This window comes from Vipera ursinii, assembly GCF_947247035.1.
Source record: "Vipera ursinii genome assembly, chromosome: 1".
In the NCBI taxonomy this organism is placed as follows: Eukaryota; Metazoa; Chordata; class Lepidosauria; order Squamata; family Viperidae; genus Vipera; species Vipera ursinii.
The window spans coordinates 49,309,068-49,331,174 of NC_139512.1; the positions used below are offsets into that span (position 1 = coordinate 49,309,068).

The 22,107-nt window shown below is 36.2% G+C and overlaps 1 protein-coding gene across 1 annotated transcript in view; it reads right to left on the reverse strand.

Annotated features, from left to right (window-relative positions):
* Positions 1–17,893, reverse strand: part of NRXN3 (neurexin 3) — a gene marked incomplete at its 5' end in the record, with an annotated part of 1,287,103 nt that extends 1,269,210 nt beyond the window's left edge. The window contains one exon of the mRNA XM_083375237.1: positions 17,185–17,893. Within this exon, the coding sequence (XP_083231363.1) occupies positions 17,185–17,893 (709 nt within the window). The remainder of the gene's footprint in view (positions 1–17,184) is intronic.
* Positions 17,894–22,107: the final 4,214 nt, after the last annotated feature.

Here is a 22,107-nt window from a genome sequence, read left to right on the forward strand (position 1 = left end):
TGATCACCTGATTTCTAGCCTGGTCCCTTAACCACTACACCAAAATGGCATGCTCTCTTTCTCCATATAAAAGTACACCAGAATTAGCAGTACATTTCTGAAAACAAAGACACTAAATATTTCATTAAATACACAGGCTTTCATTTAAAGGTCAGGATTCCAAGCTAAACATGAATAAGCAGTGTGATGACGTATATGCAGTTCTAAGCTGTGTCACTAGAAATTTAATATCATGATCAAGAGAAATCACTATTACTCTCTACATGTATTTTGTATTTGTCAGACCACATCTACAATACAGATTCCACTTTCAAACACAACATTTCAAGAACAGTGACAAACTGGAGTATTTCCAGAAGAAAGTAACCAAACTGACAAAGGCCCTGAAATGAATATGAGGAACATCTGGTAGTAATATGTATGACTTGCTGGAGAAAAGAAGACTATGGCAAGACATGGTATTTGTCTCCATGTGGCTAAAGGACTGTCATGAAGACAGGACAGAATTGTTCAGTTTTTGCAACGGGGCAACAAAAAAACAATGGATATAAATGACTAGGAAACAGACTAGACACCAGAAAAAAGTTAATAGTAAGAATAGTTCAAAAATGGAACAGCCTGTATCTGGAAGTGGTAGACTCTCTGTCACTGGAGATATATAAACAGATGGCCATCTGTTAAGGATTCTATAACAATGGAGTCCTCTTTGGACATGAGTTTGGACTACATGATCTCCAAGGTCTCTTCTGTTATTCTAAAATTTGAGGGGCTACCATGTAGTTACTTATAAAATGACGGGAAATTAATAGATCTATTTGCTGCTCTGTTGAAGAACTGTGAATAAGAAAATAGAAATAGCTAGACATTTTCCTAATACAATTTGGAAACCCATCTTATCAATATGTAAGTAAATGGCAAAATGCAATTGTACTTTAAAAAAAGTTTCTAAATCACCGATCTCCACAACCAACACTTAAGTAGAATCACAGTTATTAAAGTGTTTCTTCAAAATATTCATCCACTGATATAATGCAAATTATAACAATCCTAAAACTACAAGATGCTGAATAGCCTGCATTTCAAAACTAAATGTCCTGATACACACTCCACAGGTGAATATGCATATTACAACAGCTTATCTGTTTAATTTCACACATCCCCTAATCACGCAATGCAGTCCTCATCTCAAAAAGACTATATCAAAAGTCTTATGGAAATGTATAGATGAGGATGAAAGAGTTAAAATGCAGTTTGTGAAAAAATATGGTTGCAATGTAAATGTTTGTGTTGTTTTTTTTTTAAAAAAGACTGCTAATTAGTAAGGAAACAGGACAAAACAGACTTACAAATATACATATCCAAAACAGACACAAGTTGGAAACAGACTGATGTGTACAACCCAACATCTCCTATATGGAGTACCAACATAATGCAGTGATTAAGGAGTTGGGACTAAGACTAGAGAGACCCTGGTTGAGATCCACCTTCAGCCACAGTGAGTGAATTTCAGCTAGTCTCTCTGCTTCAATTCAATAGGGTTGTTTGTGTGGAAAATTGGGAACAAGTGCGCTATACGTATGTCTCATCTTGGGCTCCTAAAGGAAAGACAAGATATAAATCTAACAACTGAATAAAAAATTTGTTCAGGAGTAATGGCCATATTTTCTTTTTTGATTCAAAATTAAATCCTCTTGGATGTAATTCATTTATAGCTAAAGAGAGATTTTCTAAAGGAGCAAGATAAAATAATTCCATTTGGTGAGTCAACATTTTGTAAGGACTAAAAAAATAGGAGGTGGGGCAAAGAGTTAAAAACTTTGACAAAAAGCTTAAGAAGGAGCAGATGTAAGAAAGTTTAAAATGGATAAAGGGGACAGTTATTCTGTATGATTTTTTTTTTGAAATAAAATTACTTTTGAATAAATTGGAATTAAAGTAGACAAGCAAACTGGACCTTTCTGGGAATATTATTTGTTTATTATTAAAGAGTACAGACAATTGGTAAATTTTACAAAACAAAAGATAAAGATAATATGAACAGACTATGATGTAATTACTGCAGTGCTATTTGACATGAAAGTATTAAAGGCACAGGAAGAAAAAACAGGTAAAAAGGGGACAATCTTGCCTTTCCCTTGAAATTGAAACATTTTCACTTTTGGATTACAATATTTACAATGGCAACCACCAGAAAAGTCGCAAAAATAGCAGAGGGGAGGAGAGGATCACTAGTGCAACCTACGGAGAGAAGAATTACATCGGATTTACTTCCAATAATGTTAGAGGATTCGGGCAATATGTTAGCTGAATCACTTGATATTAAATTGACTAAATCACTGGATACTAAATTGACAGCTTTTTAAAAAAAGAATGGATGAAACACTTGTAAAGATGAAAGAGGGGATAAAAGAAGAAGTCAAGAAGATGGAAAGCTCTGTAAAACAAGTGTCTAGAAATTTAGAACAAATCAACATTAACAGTGGTAATTCCAGACAGTAAAACAGAAATTATGGACACAGAGCCAGAAAGAGAACGAGATAATTTGGCATTACTGGAACTGAGAGAGAAGGAGATTGAAGAGATTGAAGGAAGGAGATTGAAAAGGAATGAACTCCCCACAACTGAATATAACTACTGAGAAAAATGTTAAAATTACTCAAGACAAATTACCAAAAGATGGACAATTTTGTGGGCATATGGAGACAGAAAGATGTCAATTCAAGGGAGTACACCTACTTATAAGTAGATGTACTCCCTTGAATTGGCATCTTTCTGAAAGATATAAATCATTTTCAAGAATAGATACGATTTGGATTTTGAAAAATGTGTCTACTAAAGTTTCTAAAGTAGAGATATTATCAAACTCTTTTTCAGATCATAATCCTATGAGTTTTTTTATAAAAGAAAATCCAGTTCTTTTACACAGATATTAAATAAAATCATTATAGAAAGAAGGCATAATTTAAAAAGAAACTTATAAGTTAAGGGCTTTTGCAGAGACCTTGATGCTGGTTTTAAAAGATCCTTTTAAAAAATTGGACCTTCATGAGGCAAATTAAAAGAATTTGGTGCATTATCAGGTTTTAAAATCAACAAGTAAAATATTTGCTTATCTCTATGACAAACGTGATACAATAGTCATTGCTGGGGACAATTCCTGTAATAAAAATGAAAGTCCTGCCAAGAATTATATATTATTTAATTTCAAAGAATATGTATTAATACCTATTTTGACAACTGATGCACCATTTTAACAGCAGCAAAAGAATACAGTATATCTATAACTGTGTGGCAGAAGAAAAAACATGAGTTAAATCTAAGGTTTTACAAGATGCAAAGGAAATTAGAGGATTAGATTTACCTGATCTGAAATTGTTATTGTAATGAAATTGTAGCGTACTGTTTGGTGGGTGCTGCCAAGAAATAGAAAGGCACATCATAACCTCCTTCAAGGCAGGGAGAAACTCTCTCACTCTAAAATTCAATCACCACCCCATAGATTGCTACAAGGATATGCAAGCTGCCCTTTAACATATGATTGAAGTATTAACTATCATATGATAAAGTATTAATCTGAATGAAACTAGGAGTATCCATAATGTACATCTCTGACATTTCCATTGCTGTTTAAAATCTAAATATATTCTATGGCTGGATTTGTGGTTTAAGAGATTATATTTATATTTCAGTATTAATATGGCATTACTTTATTTTATAATGCGTACTGCCCAAGCTATCTTTTAGGGCTGTCTAACAATATGTGTATTGCTTTTGTACAGCCAAACTGATATTCACATGGAAGTCCTAAGAAACAACACTACATCATCTTAGAACAATCATTCAATCTTTACATAGCACTTTAAGTTCTCTTGAGATGAGGAACACAGTAAGGCTCAGGTTCATTTCTAATGAGTTCACTCAGGTGTCTCTTCAGTCCATTATTCTTTAATATGCCAACTTAAAAATAAAACAAAAAAAGCAGCATGAAAAATGTTTTCACAACACTGGAATTCTCCAAAGTTATCCATATTTTATTTTTATGAATTATGTTTTATTAATCCTGATAAATATAAGACCTGCATAGCAAAAATGCAATGTTCCTGTCCAGATGGTATGATTCAGGTCAGTTTATAGCATGATTCAAAAAAAATCATTTTTTCTTCTTCATCTCCATCTAAGTTGCTTTTCTCTAAGGACTATGTCTTGCTCATATTATGTTGATTAGTAATCTTCCCTTTCTTTTAAAAATAGATGAAAAATACTGACAGGAAAAGGCAAATACCTGGACAACAGTCACTAACTGCTTTGCACTGTTTGCTGGTCTGAGCAAGAAACAAAGCGAAAGGTGTCTACACTGAGCTGATCATTCATCAAATCCTCAGTTCCTGCATGTTTAATTTAGCCTGCAGAGAAGAAGGGCCTTTTAAATAGTTGAGGAAGAGTAAGCCATGTAGGTAGTTGAATAATTCATATAAGTAGCCAAGAACTCAAATTGTGTGCTCCAGCACATTTTTCTGGCAACTACACACTATAGCAGTTCACCAAAATTAATAAAGAAACTTAATTATAAAATAAGAGATCAAGTTTTCCCAATTCGTGAGCTCAGCACATAACTAAGGCCTAATGGCAAGAATGGGACAAAGTTTTAGAGGGGCAGCAGGTTTCACCATAAACAATGATGCAGAGTAGGATCCAGCCCATATAAAACCATTATCATTCCTATGCAAATCTCTAAAGTATGTTTTCCTGTTCCTTCTTTTAATTCCAAATTATTTCATTATTTTTAATTCCATTCAGACTTCTGGAGGCTTCTTTTGTAGCCGCCTTCTCCTACTTTCAAGAACAATGTTTTATTTTCATCAAAAATTGCTTTGTAACTTCTGCGTGCTTTATATTTAAGCATTTCATGCTCTGATTCTCTGCAACTCTATTCTTCCCTGTATACATTCCATCTTATTCTCATCTTTTTTGCAACAATAACACTCTAGTATGAATTTATTTCTCATCCACAACGAGACTTAGTTATACCTGTTTCACATGCAGTGTTCTCTGCCAATAGTAAAGGCAGTACCTATAAATTCTGACACATTTGGGCCAGCATAAGTACAATCGAAGCTAAGTTCTACCTCTAATATGCTATTTTCTGCAAACTATAATTTCTAATCTACAGATTACCTTGCAAACCAAACTACCTGTAATCTACATTGCACTAATGAGGATCTATGTTAAGTACATTCCAGCAGCAGAATGAAATTAACCACAGGAACCTTGGGGGGAAGTGATCATGCAATACTGGAATTCAACATTATGGAAGGACAAGCAATAAAACAGTCAAACTAGAGTCTTGGACTTTAAGAGAGCTAATTTCAATAAACTTAGAGAGAGCTTGGGAAGAATTCCATGGATGAGAATCCTCAAGGGGAAAACAACTCAAGAAGCTTGGGAAATTTTGAAAAGTGAGATAATACCAACAAAGAAGAAAAATAACAGCTCTCAAAAGAAACCAGCATGGTTGCATAAAGAACTCTCTGATAAATAGAAAGATAAAAAGTACAGGTATAAAAAGTGGAAAGAGGGGCAAATAACTAAGGCAGAATATCAGCAAGTAGCCCAAGCCTGCAAAGATGAAGTGAGGAAAGCTAAGGCCCAAAATGAACTCAAGCTTGCAACCAAAGTTAAAAATAACAAAAAAAAGCTTCTTTCAACATGTAAGAAACAAGAAAAAAGTTAAGGAAATGATTGCTCCATTAGTGGGTGAAAGTGGCAAGAAGGTGACAAGCAACAGGGAAAAAGAACTATTTAACTGGTTTTTTGCATCTGTCTTTACACAAACGGAAAAAAACAGTCCAACCTATCAAAAACAGTACCATAAAAACAGATTAGAAACACAAGTTAAGATAGGCAAAAAAATTGTAAGTGAACACCTGTCCAGTCTAGATAAGTTCAGATCACCAAGATCAGATGGATTACAACCCCAAGGTTCTCAAGGAACTGGCAGATGTGATCTCAGAACCACTGAACTATATTTTTCAAAGATCCTGGAGCACTGGGAAACTAATTCTGGAAGTTGAAGTCCACAAGTCATAAAAGAGCCAAGGTTGCCTACCCTTGGTATAGGTGGTACCTTGCTCAATAGTAGTAACTGTGAGAGGGACAATCGCTTAAATATGAGCCATCAGGGTGCTGCAGCTGCCAAAAAAGTCAATACAGTGCTAGGCTGCATTAACAGAGGGATAGAATCAAGATCACATAAAGTATTAATGCCACTTTACAATGCCTTGTTAAGGCCACACTTGGAATACTGCATCCAGTTTTGGTCACTACAATGTAAAAAAGATGTTGACACTCTAGAAAAAGTACAGAGAAGAGCAACAAAGATGATTAGAGGACTGGAGGCTAAAATATATAAGGAACGGTTGCTGGAATTGGGTGTGTCTAGTTTAATGAAGAGAAGGATGAGGGGAGACATGATAGCAGTGTTCCAACATCTCAGGGGCTGCCACAAAGAAGCGGGAGTCAACCTATTGTCCAAAACGCCTGAAGGCAGGACAAGAAGCAAGGGATGGAAACTAATCAAGGAGAGAAGCAACCTAGAACTAAGGAGAAAGTTCCTGACAGTTAGAACAATTAACCTGTGGAACAACCTGCCTCCAGAAGCAGTGAATGCTCCAACAATGGAAGTTTTTAACAAGAGCCTGGACAGCAATTTGTCTGAAATGTTATAGGGTTTCCTGCCTGAGCAGGGGGATGGACTAGATGACCTCCAAGATGACTTCCAACTTTATTATTATTATATATCAACACCAATTCATATTTTCTGATATTAGCCCTTTCAATCATAATTGAACCTATCCATTTCACTTCTCAGCATGCATTCATCAATTCTATTTCACATAAGACTACATTCATTCAGTTCTATTACATTTTCCCCATTTCTCTTAATTTCACAGTTACTGTAGTTTCTTTTCTTTCATTTATCAATACCTGTTCTTCTACAGTCTACATTCTAAGTCACAGTACAGGTAGTCCTCAACTGTTCATTTAATGATGATTCAAAATTATGACAGCCTCAGAAAAAGTGAAATTCAGAAATTCTGATCATCATTGTGATCATAAGTCAAGAACTACCTGTATTCCATAAGCCACAGACACTACAAGATGGACTGTGGGAAATCACATTATGCTTTTTTGTCAAATAGACTACAAACTACGAGACTTAGTTATACCTGTTTCACATGCAGTGTTTTCTGCCAATAGTAAAGGCAGTACCTATAAATTCTGACACATTTGGGCCAGCATAAGTACAATCGAAGCTAAGTTCTACCTCTAATATGCTATTTTCTGCAAACTATAATTTCTAATCTACAGATTACCTTGCAAACCAAACTACCTGTAATCTACATTGCACTAATGAGGATCTATGTTAAGTACATTCCAGCAGCAGAATGAAATTAACTAAATACAACTTTTTAATGTGATTTTTCATTTTACAAATAGAAAAATATAAAATAAATATCAGAAGAGTACTTACACACATCCAAAACATAGGAGCACCTTTAAAACCAAATGCAATAATAAGGGGAAAGGTACAAGCAAGAAAAATAAAAAATGACATTTTTCAATCAATCCGTAATAGAGATGGAAGGGACCTTGGAGATCTTCTAGTCCAACCCTCTGCTCAAGCAGGAGACCCTATACAATTTGAGACAAGTGGCTGTCCAGCCTCTTCTTAAAAACTTCCAATGATGAAGCACCCACAACTTCTGAAGGCAAGCTGCTCTATTGGTTAATTGTCCTCGCTGTTAGGAAGTTTCTCCTTAATTCCAGGTTGCTTCTCTCTTTGATTAGTTTCCATCTATTGTTTCTTGTCTTGCCTTCTGGTACTTTGAAAAATAAGTGAACCCACTCTTCTTTGTGGCAGCCCCTCAAACTCTGGAATATTGCTATGATGTCACCCCCTAGTCCTTCTTTTCTCTAGACTAGCTATACCCAAATCCTGCAACCATTCTTCATTCTTCACCATGCATCCATCTTTACACAAAGGGAAAAAAACAGTCCAACCTGTTAGAAACACAAGTTAAGATAGGCAAGAAAATTGTAAGTGAGCACCTGTCCACCCTAGATTAGTTGAAATCACTAGGCCCAGATGCATTACACCCCAAGGTTCTCAAGGAACTGGCAAATATGATATCAGAATCACTGAACTATATCTTTCAAAGATCCTGGAAAAGAGCTGATGTTGTTCCCATCTTTAAAAAGGGGGGGGAAATAGATCCAGGAAACTACAGACCTATCAGCTTGACCTCAATATCTGGGAAGATTCTGAAAAGATAATCAAGGAATGAATTGGTGAACACCTAGAGGCAAACAAACTCATTATCAAAAGCCAACATGGATTTGTCAAAAACAGATCATGCCAGACAAATCTTACTGCATTCTTTGACCAGGTGATAAAATTAGTGGACCAGAGGCATAATGTATAAAGTACAGGAATGTGAAAATAAAGGGAGGGAATTTAAAAATTTGGAACTGAAAATACAGAAATATATGAAATTATGTTTCCCACCAAAATATGGATAAAACAAGGTATAAAAAATGAATAATTAAACATATTTAACTGAAGAAATCTAGCTAGAAATGTAACATAGCAGGAATTCAATTAGAAATTTAACATGACACAAAATTTGAAAAGGTTAGAAGGAGGAATCCTGGCAACGTTAGAAGCACAAAAACCCATGTGATACTGCCTGTATCTTTCAAGATTTTGGTATTCTTGTGAGAGCTCTCTCAGAACATATCAGTGATTCTGTGGAAGAGCTCATGAGATTTCAGCATTGTCATAAAAGACTTTACTTGCATAAACATTATTAGCAAGCAGGCATACAGTATAAAATAGGGCTATTGGGGAAATTTGTTCTTAACTGTAAAACTGATTAGTAGCAAACTCTTGAAAGCTCCCCAGTTCTATCAACTTTTCTTCATTGAATGAGTAAATTAACCCTTTTAAACAATGAAAGTGCTGATTTTTCATGTAACAGCCCCTCCAATTCCACAACCACATGGCTTCCCAGCCACCAGCCATAGTGCTCAGATAGTACAATCCCAGGATCAGGCCTCTTCAAATAATACCCTCCTATTAGCTGTTACCCCGATTTAGGGAGGTTTGAAATACAAGGTGGCTTCTTAAAAAGTCCTAAGTAATTTTCTATTATGATATGAATCAAGAGATATGCTACTTTATTTTTAAAAGTTTAAATTGACTCTCATCAATAAATTTAAATACATATAAAAGATCTTTCCGAAATTGAAATAAATATAATCTAAGAAAGAAATATAAAAAATATAGATATTAAGAATATTAATTAAAATGTGAAGAAAAAAAACCCACAACTTTAATACTGTCAACTATGTAAGGTCTCAAGTTCAAATAAGTTACAGACCTAATCAATGGGCAGCCTAACTTGATCAGACCAAAGGTCCATGTAGTTGAGCATATGTCACTAGGAAGCTCATAATGAGAACTTCAAAGCAATACTTGTCTCCATTTCTGCTATTGCAACTGATATTCAAGGGCAAGCTGCCTCAGAACAAGTGGTTTTGATGATAATGATGATGCGTCACTGATAGTCACCTTTTATGAGTTTACCAAATCCGTATTTAAAACTGTGTGAACTAGTAGCCATCCTAACAACTTTTGGTAGTGAATTGGTAGATTTGGTAGAAAAGCATTTTGTTTGATTTCTTCCTATTACTAATCAGTAACAATGAATAAACCCTAGCATTACGAATTTTAGAGAAATTAATTTCTCTGTATCTACTTTCTCTATTCTACATAATCATGTTAGGTTTTTAAAAGATGTGCCATTAATTTATTCTGTCTAATATTGCTGTGAATGGTAAGATGCTATTCATTGTGGTCAGATACTACTTGTTACAGCCAGTAGCTCCTTAAAGGACTGAAGGACCAAACAAATTGCCAACTGGTTGTTTCAAATATTCTGAGCAACAGTTTGCGTATTTGCTTCCAGCTTAATTTCAAGGTTGATTAATATCTGTTTGTTTCCAGACAATTGGCTGTGACATTGATTGATTATGCAGTACTAGAGTACCATTGTATTTGGAGCATTAGGTCTGGAAAACCCAAACTATTCTTCAATTGTATTATAGTTGTACATTAAGAATGCAAAATTTAACTTTTTTGAAAAACATGTAGCCTCATTTATTCATTAAAAGTGCATTTAGTTAAAGGGGTAGCATATTTGGCTCCTCTTCCAAAGTTGGGTCATTTCTTCTATCTCTTCCATTACCAATTCCACATACATAACTTCTAAAGTAGGGAATATTCTGTAATTTAGAAGCTCCTCAACTAGTTTAGAGCCCTGATTACATAGGATTATGAATTGCACTGGAGTATCAGGCATACTTACCTATTCTTGCCCATGCAGTTGATAAGTAAATAACAAGTAAATAACAATACAGATTTCATTAAGATAACTCTAAACTTACTCTGGAATAAATACAGAATCTTAAGAAACTGTAATAGGAATTGATTAGCCTCAGTTATAGTGAAGTAATTAAAATGGAGCCCAAAACTCTCACCGCCTAGGCTGAGTCCATTTCTACGTGATTCATTCCTAGCTTTTTCACAATCTCTCACTTCCCCACACAAAACACCTACATGCTTTAAAAGTTATTAAGAACAAGACAACAATTGGGGTGAAGGGCATCCAAGTTTGAAAGGATAGCAACATTTATAGTAAATGCTATGAGCAGCACCTAAACAATGCTTCTGTTAAGCATCCTTATATCCAAGAAATGCTTCCACTGGAGAAAAATAAAATTGTCTTGAAAAGAATAGAAAAGTGAGGTAATTTGATTTTACATGGATAATATTTATTTTTATTACCCTCTTTTCCATTTGCACTATAAATAGTTTTCAACAAGATGCATATGAACATTCAGTCGGATCCATTCTACAGCTGTTTCTGAGTCAATATGTAGAGCAAGCAAAGCAATTCAAAAGTACATTTCCATTGCTACTCCTTCTTTCAAACTTACTCTCTCCATTTCAAACATACTTCCCATCATGTCTGAACCTCAGCAATTCACAACCATTAACAATTTTGTCTGCGAAATTGCAGTAAATATGTCTGCAATGAAGGATGGTGGAGGGCAATGCAATTCCACTCAAGAACAACATTGCTGCCACTAGACAGCAGTGGAACTAAGAAAATCACGCTGGCTTCCCTAGGTGGGATTATCAATCATTACAAAAGACAAAACTGGAACCAAAAGGTAAGAGAGAAAGTGCAAAAAACAGAGCAACTCTAAACAGATGGACACTGTGGAATATCATAAAAACAGAGTCACTTTTTCCCTCAGTTCTGACCAGTTGAAACAGTGATGGTGTGCAGGTCTTCTCTTGGGTATTCAAGGATTGTTCACTGGATGTACATTCTCACTGTCTTCCACAATTTTTATTGCTCTGTTGTAACTGTGAAGTTCCAATTGCTTTCCATTGCTTTCCACTCTTAAAAACTTGCCTAGGAGTTTAGAAAATGTAGGCTCAACCAATTTTGACAGCTAAATCCACATAGTAAGCCAAGTAAACATCAATACGATTCCAAAGAATGCATTAGTTCCTTCTCCTAAGTGCTCACCTTATTTTTTTTGTCTTAGATACCTAATCTCTCCAACACAAAGAGGAAGTGATTTATATTATTAAAGTAATTCTCGTAAAGAAATTAATTAGATGTCTCTGCGAGTGCATAACATGCCACAGATCAGTTCACCTAAAGTTTAACACCTCCATTTCCTCATGAAATTGACAGTCATGTTCAGGGTTGCAAGACTGTATCTGCTTAATTTTACAATCCAGAAGTGTAATCATCTTCCCCATATATCTCACATAGTATTTCTGTCCATACTTTCTCCATTCAAGAAATTCAGAGTTCCACATATTATTGTACTTTCTGTTACCACAGGATGTAGCTTCCAATGTAAAATGCATAGTTTTGGTATCTGTGTCTACAAAAAAAAGAGAGAAAACACACTATCTGACAGTAGCAAATTATAATAACTTGGGTATAGACTGAAGGAAATTGCTTTTCTATCTGATATTTACAACTGTTATTATTAGAACAAATTATGCTTACACTGCACCATGCAGCCTGCAAGCACTTTGCAGCCATTAATTAGTTCATCTTGTGTTGGTGGCCATCTGGATCACCATTAAATTAAGATATGTTTGGAAAACAGTATCAAAACATGCAAAAATAAATTTGCATGGAAGAATAAGAGAGATTTCATTGGGGGTGATTCACCCAGATCTTTTGTGGATTTCCACCAAAAACATCAATGACAGTGGCCCTATTTAACATCCACTAACTCAGTTTTGTTAGACTAGGATGAGCACAGTGGGCCTCGGTGCACATGTTCTCCAGCATGGCTATGAAACATTTGTTGATCACACTTTAGTGTTGTCCTGAATTCTATTATTTGGTTAAATAAAATTAGAAGTGAAAGTTTCAAATTCCTCTTCATGATTTAGCTATCAGTAGGGAAAAGGTGAAATGTAAGGGGTCCATGGCTCACTATAGCTTGATCTCAATACTCCTTTGTTTTAGCAGGACATATGATCCCAATACTTTCTAAAGATCATCCTAAACCAATTGTGTTAGAATTTCAAATATCTAGCTCATTTTTCATTTGTAGATAGATGCAGACTTGGGAGGTTGGCCCATGATAGAACTTTTACACAATAATTCCATCCCTCCTTAATTCTATCCACAGTGAAGTGATAAAGAATCACCACAAACTGGGATAGGAAATAATGTTATGGAAAAGACTGTGTGTATTGTTACACAAAAAGTAATATCAACAACCACAACAACAACTTCATATTGTTCTCCTTTTTACTTTTGGTTTATGATTCCTATTACTATGACTTAAGTGCAATCCAAGCTTCGGGATCAGAGCCAGAAAATTTAATGTACCCCATGTCATCTCAACTTGTAACAATAACAGGGCAAAAATCAGAGGAACCTAGTGTCTGTTTACCTCTGCTGAACTTTAAAAAACAGCAATTCATATTCATTCATCAGGAAAATGGAAGTAGAAGCAAATATTATGGTCATGTTCGTTTGTTTTTTGATTACAAAATATATGTAAATTAAGAACAGCCATCAAGCTCTGGAGCAATGCCAGAGCAGTTATTAATGTCATAAAATTGAAGGAAGGTGATAGCAGGGCATTGTGTGCCTGCAAGAAAAAATCAAGCAGCTGCCATAAAGCCCATCTGGAGCAGGAAGCCATGGCCATGCCAGAGAGTCAGGTGGAACATAGGTCCTGGCTCCTTCTTTTCCTTTAATGGAGCACAGAGAAATCTGTTCACTCCATAGTCAAAAGTGTAATAATTATAGAGTAACAAGCTCCACTGTCACTCTGGAGGCAGCATCCCCAGGAAATCTTGCTCTGCAATCAAGGAAAGAAGTGCAATCAGGCCCCTATTCAGGCTTTGTTTAGAAACAGCCCCTATGGGGGGAAGGAGGCTTTGAGAGGTTGCTTTGTGAAGTGGGTAGTGAGGTTGGCTATATGGTACGGTTACTACCAGAAGAGCTCAATGCAATTTCTTAGCAAAATTTTCACTTAGCCCCACCTGAAAAACCCAGGAAAGCTATAGGAAGGATGTTTGTTTGATGTATCTCCTCAAATTATGCTAAGTAGAGAGATCTCTTCTGACCGAAATAGCGAAGGATATCAGTGTCATTTTCATTCTTCAGCCATGTAGCTCTCAAGACTAAAAGTGTAACTTGAGAAATGCAGGATTGCTCTCCATCCGAGCAAACTAACTGGTGCTCTTCCAGTGTTCTGAATTTCAATTTCCACACTAGTTACTTGCTGGACTTGAAATGTAAGGTAACTAGAAGACACCAGTTCTCCAACTCCTTGTCTACACATCAGATGGAAAATTGTAGTTCCTGAGCTATGTATACACATGACATGAAACAGACTTACTAATTTAACAATCAACATTACTAGCTCTGGCACTGTCACAGTGCATCTAAGAAAATGCCCTGATGTTATATTGCATAACATCTTGGTCACAATTAAACAAGAGTAAGACTTCATCCCAACTTTGCCTAAGTGAATAGCAGTAGGGGTCTGGAAGTACTCTTGCTCCTAAGCTTCTTTTCAATGCATGCCAATCTGCATGTGTGGCCATCCTGAAAACTTGAGTCCCTGCTGGCACCATTCTGATCTTAGAAAACTAGAGAGTTATTGAGATGTTGCTAGAAAATGGGGTAGGAGAGATACAAGGATTTTTTCTATTACAATTCCTTGTTCTATAAGTTCTTGAAGCATCTCCAGAGGAAACTGAGACTTGAAGAGTTTGTGTTTGATATCAGTTGTGGGGCTTGGCCTTACTTTTAGTCTGAATTAGTCAGCTGCCTCAGGCAGCAGATTTTGGATGTCATAAAAAGATAGCAGTGTTAATTGTTTATTTAGTTATTATTTCATTACTATTGCCACAAATTGTAGTTGGTGGATTTTCTCTCTCATTTGCCAGAATAATTTTGCCAGCTCTCAGTAATCTATGTACCTTGCATGGGTGACTTCATTTACTACTGTTCATTAGGCAGCACTCTGTCTTGGGCCAATCCTGTGTCAGCTGCATACTCAGCCAACAGAAGGTTTTGTGTGTTGAAAACAAAATGCACACGTCTTCTTGGACTTTGCTTGAATACTCATGATAATTGGATCCTGTGAGCACATTTACAGCACAGATTTTAAAGGTTTAATATTTCCTCTCCTCCAGGAATAGTAATTTAAGACCAAAACTGGGAATCTCAATTGAAATTCCAGCATTCTCACCAACTTCCAGAATTATTTAGCAAAGCTAGGACTGTTAACCAGAAGCTTTTAATTTTCCAACAGTTCTTAGAATGGAGCATTTCATTAGTATTGATAGTAGCATAACATACACAATTTTCCCTTTTGTTTGTTTGCTGCCATAATAAGTGCAATTCTTTTGTCAGCCACATCATCATTTTAATTCTTCAGAACATCAAGTTATTGTTGAATGGGATAGAAATATTTGGAGGAAAAAATATTTAGAGGAAAAATCTGAAAAGGTTTTAAAGAGAAACTGAGCAAAAAGGGAAAAAAATCTCTGGTTCTGGAAAGCACTTATTTGGTGATAAATCTTTCGTTCCAGTTGCAGCACTAAGATTTGCATTAGGTAACAATAAATACTACCTTCTAATGCTTAATTTTGGACAATCCACTTAAAGAAATAGTTTTTGAAAACAATATCTGAGCTTAAGTGTTATATCTGCACGTTCACATGCAAAACCTGGCATAGTTGGATAGCTGTTAAGTCATCTGAACCTCCCAACGATCCATTACCAACCTGTTCCTCAATTTACCATTGCATTATAGATGACAATGAAGATCAGATCACTATTGGTGCTTCATCAGGAAAAATCTTCCTAAGAGCTTTCCAAGATTACATGGTGCATAATAACAAGTATGCACCATATAACAAGTATGCACCATGTAACAGCAACAAGCTGTTTCCAAAATCCATGCATCTCTGCTGTTTCTTGTAGAATTTTACCAAGAATTTCTATAAAAGATTTCATTATGCACTTTATGCATTTTGCATTAATGAATCTGTGATACTGTAAATGGAATATGTAACTTTAGTATTGGTGGGGCTGGCTAAGTATTATATATACTTTCCTTGTCCACAGAATAGTAGTTTTGCCATTCGGAGACACGTATCAATCAATAGTCAAGTAATGGCTTGAATTCGGTTGAGAGAACCAATCTTTTTTTTAAAAACACACACACTGCATTTAGCTATTAAAACAGGAACTATTGATTGAGTCCCATCAACTTCCAGCAAAAGCCAGTGACCATCTGCAAATCAACACAGAAATCCAAGAAATAAGAAATAGTGTGAAACCATTTAATACCTCAAAGAGGATGAATAAGTGTCAAGGAATTGTTGGAAATGAAAGACATTCCTGCTTATCAAAACAGGATACTTGTTGGCACGCCAAAATCTAAAAGAAGTTTTAGATTCAACAAGTTAGGAGGAACAGAAGACAAGTTGCTAAAATTATTTGAATTAATTCATTTCTAATTGAGTTGAACTACAATTACCATAATTCCCAGTTTACTTAGGAACTGTTTAAGCTTTTGTCCAATAAATCTAGATGGCATCAAGTTGGGGAAGTCTACAAAAGGTATTCATAATTATCTCGCAATATACTGATTTATTGGTAGAATTCAAATTTGATTTGTTTCTCCCACTGATACCTTCTGTGGCATTTACTGTATTTTGTGTAGAGTGAAGGTGAATTCTTTTTCTTGTTCTTGACCAACCTGCAGCAAAGCCAAAGTGAGGATATATCCATGATTCATAACTGGGTTAGACTTCTGAAGGACTTAACTTTCCCTGGAAATTACATAGGAGAAAACTTGGGAGATAAATGAAAAGAAAGGAAGCATTTTAATCATACAATGAAGCAGTTGAATACCAAAAGCAAACAAGAGCAAATTACACAGCAAATTAAATTTATGTTCTCAATCTTTGTTTCATATATTTACAAAGATTCTCACCCAGTCCAAGACAATATAGCCATTCTTCCATCTTCAACCTGGCTTTAACAGTTAAAGACAACTTAAAATGTTACTCAAAAACACTGGCAGAATTTCAGGTAAACATTTATGATCTAAATGCTCTTATGAATATACACAATCCTTTTTTTTCTGTTTCGCCATCATGTAAGGCATTCAAAGAGTCTCTGGTCCTTGCTTTAATCACTATAACTTATTTTAGACAGAGGAAGATATTAAGGTGAGCTGCTTATTTCTTTAATTAACTCTTTGCCTCATTTTTCATTTTCAGTAAAGACAATGATTATTTTTCAGGATGATACAGTATGTATATAAAGCAATCCTTGACCAAATCAGGAAATACAGGAAATGTTTAATAATCAAGCTAAGAATGTCCAGCAAACATTGTGAAAAAGATTCAGAACTATGATTTATGAACTGACATGCTAAACTAGCATCACATATTCTTTTTATCTCAAAGATGATTAAGCATTCTGAAACACCTAACATGTGGCCAGCAAGACTTTTTTGTACAAAAAATTCTTCAGGAAGTCTTACCTTCAGAACAGTGTTTTCCAACGTATCCAGTGGCTGAGCAATCACACTGTGGTTCACCATCCAGAAGAAAGCAAGTTCCACCATTTTCACAAGGATTCTCTGTACACAACCCTTCCATGTCCAGGCGGACTCCTTGGTGGCCCAGAAGCTGAGGTTCTGAATTGCCATACTTTAGGTCCATGATAAATCCTTTAAATGGTGGCTCACCCAGGACACTCTCAAGGGTTAAGGCGGCAGGACGGATATCTGATGGGACACCTCCCAAAAAGAGGTCACTAACAATATTCATATACTGACGCTGTGGGCGCACCTCACCAGGTTTGGCTTCACCATCAAGAACTAGAACTGTCTGGAGATGGTTACGACTAACCATCAAAAAATGTAAATTGCTGTCATTGACCCGCTTTTCTGTAACAATTGTAGCCTCAGCACAGTCTACACTGAACCGCAGCTGAATGCGTCCGTCCATCAGGGATAAACAGAGAAAGTCGCAGACACCACCATCATCAAAGTAGAGAAGGAGCCCAGCTGAGATGTTTGTCTTCAGTTGGAAGCTTAGGTCACTTCTTGTGCTTGCATCCCAGCGGAGGTAACGAGCCCACTGATTTGGAAGGCCCATAAACTCAAGGCCAAGACAGAGGCTGAGAAAAGATCCCAACAATAAGGTCACCTTCAAGGTGAAAGAGGCAGAGTGGAGTGAAAAGTCCATTTTTGAAAGTAGTGCTTATTTTCTCCTTTGGGAAAACAAAAAATATTAAAACCACCTACACTAGAGAGAATGGCTCTTTAACAGTCACTGAAGCCAGTAAATTCCACAAGAGAGAAAACTCTCAATTGGAGAGGTAAGATCTTACCTGTCCCTAAGAATACAGAGACCTTTATCCTAGAAGGAAAGAAAATATTGTGAAGATTTGTCCAGGGGAAGCTATTTTGTAAGGGTTGGATTTCCACTTGTGGCCTTATATTGCTGACCCTAGATACCTTCAGTGAAAGGTAGAAGCAGTAGACAGCCTCCAAACTACAGCTTCTTAAAAGTGGTGATGGCACCAAAACATGGATAGCAGCAACCTCATCCAGTCAGAGACTCCATGGATAGAAATGTTGAAGTCTATCTGCATTGTGTCCAGAAGATGATCCTGTGCCCAATTCCTCACTTGTTGACAATTGGATCCTAAAGAAAAAAATGGGAGAAAGAGGAATTTTACTCATCATTTACTCATCACAAATCTATTTATCAAAACATTTTACAGAGTTGACTAAAAAACATATATTTGTCCAACTGCTGTTATTGTGCATTTCTAGTTCCAGAGCAATATTCAATGTAGTCATAAAGCTATATAATTTATCTATTAAAATATAATTCTAACTAACAAAAAACATATTGCAACCAATACAAAACAAAAACAAAAGCTAAAAACCTTATCACAACAAGCCTAAGATATATTACAAATTAGGCTGGGAGTCATAGAAACAATGGTTGGAAACTGACCAAAGAGAAAAGCAACTTGGAATTAAGGAGGAACTTCCTGACAGTGAGGACAATTAACCAGTGGAAAAGCTTGCCTTCAGAAATCATGGGTGCTCCATCACTGGAGGTTTTTAAGAAGAGACTAGAGACAGTCACTTGTCTGAAATGGTATAGGTTCTCCTGCTTGAGCAGGGGCTGGACTGGAAGACCTCCAAGGTCCCTTCCAGCTTCGCTTCTATTCTATTCTGTTCTGTTCTGTTCTGTTATTTATTCTATTCTATTCTATTCTATTCTATTCTATTCTATTCTATTCTATTCATAGCTAGGCTGGATTCATACGTTGGACTAAATAATGTTCTTTTAATGAAGGATCTATTGGCTGAGTTTGCACAATGCAAGAAGTCATGCACTATATTTAAAACTTTCACTGGTAGATTCAAGGAACATATCATGCCAATACTAAATCACAATATGTACAAAGCATGAATAAGGTCTACAGCAGACCTTCCATTTTCAAAGACAATCAAGTGTTATGATTTTCAACTCCGCGGCTACAAGCTGATTCGATGAATCTTCTAAAATGATATTAGCAGCAAGGTTTCTATTGCTAATCTGAATTCATAGATAGATATATGAGAAACAGTTGTATTTAAAGTAACCTAATCCAAAGCAATATACGGCTTTAAAAACTTTAACAAGTCATTTGAACTTTGCCTAGAAGCAGAAAGAAATGCAGTGGAACTGATATGACATCAATATTATGTATTTTCTCAGTTTTGTTTTTCTCCATATGTTTTGAAAGTCTAGTTCCCAATATTCCCAGCAATATGGTTAGGAATTCTAGAAGCTGAAAGCCAAACATATTTGGAAGCATCAGAATTAGAAAGGGTGCTCTCACTTGTGACAACTAAACACAAATATGGTTACCAGATTTTGGGACACCTGAAGCATTCTGATCAAACTCTCTTTTCAAAGAGAGATTTCCAGAATCTACATTCATACACTGTATTACACATAATGGGTTCAGTTTGGTTCCAAGTTAGTGTGTTGTATCAGTATCCACATTATATATGGTGGACCCAGCCAATTACAAAAAACATACAGTAGTTAAGCAAATCATGCATTACAATTAGCAACTCTTTATATGAAGATTTTCCAACAGCCTTTGCAGCCTCTTCCATCTTTTCAAGACATTGTGAAAAGTAAAATACTATCCAAGTAAACTCTCAACAATTTAACTGAACTGTACACAATGTTATGCCAAAAAAAGTTAGAAGCTGCATACAACTCTTCCACTGTACCTGTACTAAAACATACAGCTTCTATGCCAAGTCAAATCACTAATTCAATATTTATTGGAGCAAAATGAGAAGGAAGAAAGGAAGGAAGGGAGAAGACATATGATGGCATGATTAGGCTAACAATGGACTGTTCCTGATCTTGTAAGGATATACCATTATTTAAGAAGCTATTATCCTATCCCAGCAATTTGTAATAACTAGTATATAGGCTTCGTTTAATTTTTTTTGCAAAGAATTAAGACTTTTTTGCATATAATTAAAAACAAATAAAACAAGGCATAATATAAATGCACATATAAAATATTATTTGAGAATATATATATTCTGATTTTATATATATAACCAGAAAAGTAAAACTAACTTTAGGTAAAGCAAATTGTAGTTTACAAAATACTTCTGATCTGAAAATAAACTGCTGGTCTAAGTAAAGGATTTAAATTAAGGCTTTGTTAATGTACCGTATTTTCCGGCGTATCAGACGACTTTTTAACCCATGAAAATCATCTCAAAATTTGGGGGGTCGTCTTATACGCCCAGTCGTCTTATACGCCGGAAAATCAGCGAGCCTGGGAACGCATGCCCTCCCCTCTCACTGTGGAGGAAGCAGGGCAGGCTGGCGTCTGGCGAGAGCCGGCAGGGCAGTCCTGTGCACGTGCGCACTCCCCAGCTGTTAAGGAGCACTCCTTAGCAGCTGGGGAGCGCGCGCGTGCGCAGGACTGCCCTGCCGGCTCCCGCCCAATGCTCTTCCCTCTTGAGGCAGCATCGCTCCCCGGCTCCTTGTCAAGAAAACTGCAGAGATTTACCCATGCTACCAGTAGAAGTCCAGCCTGACAATGTTGTGTGCACATACACACAATAGAACAGAACATGCATTCTGTTTGCCTTTCTCATACCAAGAGTACCTAATAAGTTATTTACAAAGTAGAAAGAGGAAGAAAGACTAGAGAATGGAAATACACATTGGAAATTAGCAATGTCCTCTCTCCAAATGACTCTCTGATTGTGCACTGATTCCATAATTCAGTAGTGGATATTATTTTAAAAATGTGTCTTAAATCAAATATAAACCAAACTAAGTCTTTCTGGGGGTAGAACAAAAACAATGTGACTGATAAGCCCCCTTGCTTGCAGGAAAAAAAAGCACGACTTGTGCAAGCATCTTGAAATCAAAGTGAAAAAAGAAAAACTGGGGATGAGGAATTTATTACATTGTTTCTCTAAATATGAGTCATTAGTTTAAAAGATGACACATGAAACCTAATTAGGTATTTTGTTTCTTAGCCACTGGAGAAACCCTGGAAAATCCCCGAAAAGAGCACATAGCAGTTCATGATATCCTTGGAATATCACGCTAACAAGAAAGGTCGTCTTGCTCTTGAACACAAGTGCTTGTGGAACAGGTACAGGTTACCGTAAGTGAATAAAGGCATCACTGATTTCGAAGGAACTATTTTGAAGCAGTCCAAAGTGTCTGGCAAATTATGATCCATTTGTTATATACTATACATCGGATGCTGATGTTTTGGTTTCTCAGACAGGAGTTGGATTAAAGAGATTAAGAACTTTACTTTACTTCTGATTCTTCTGTGTTAATACTTTACAATGCCCTGGTAAGGCCACGCTTGGAATACTGCATCCAGTTTTGGTCACCACGATGTAAAAAAGATGTTGAGACTCTAGAAAGAGTACAGAGAAGAGCAACAAAGATGATTAGGGGACTGGGAACGGTTGCTGGAATTGGGTATGTCTAGTTTAATGAAGGGAAGGATGAGTGGGGACATGATAGCAGTGTTCCAATATCTCAGGGGCTGCCACAAAGAAGAGGAAGTCAAGCTATTCTCCAAAGCACCTGAAGGCAGAACAAGAAGCAATGGATGGAAACTAATCAGAGAGAGATGCAACCAAGAACTAAGGAGAAATTTCCCGACAGTAAGAACAATTAACCAGTGGAATAACCTGCCTACAGAAGCTGTGAATGCTCCAACACTGGAAGTTTTTAAGAAGAGACTGGACAGCCATTTGCCTGAAATGGTATAGGGTTTCTTGCCTGAGCAGGGGGTTGGAGTAGACTTCCAAGGTCCCTTCCAACTTTGTTATTATTGTTGTTGTTATTGTTATTAAGTCTATATTAAAGTTAGCCTTGTCATATCATAG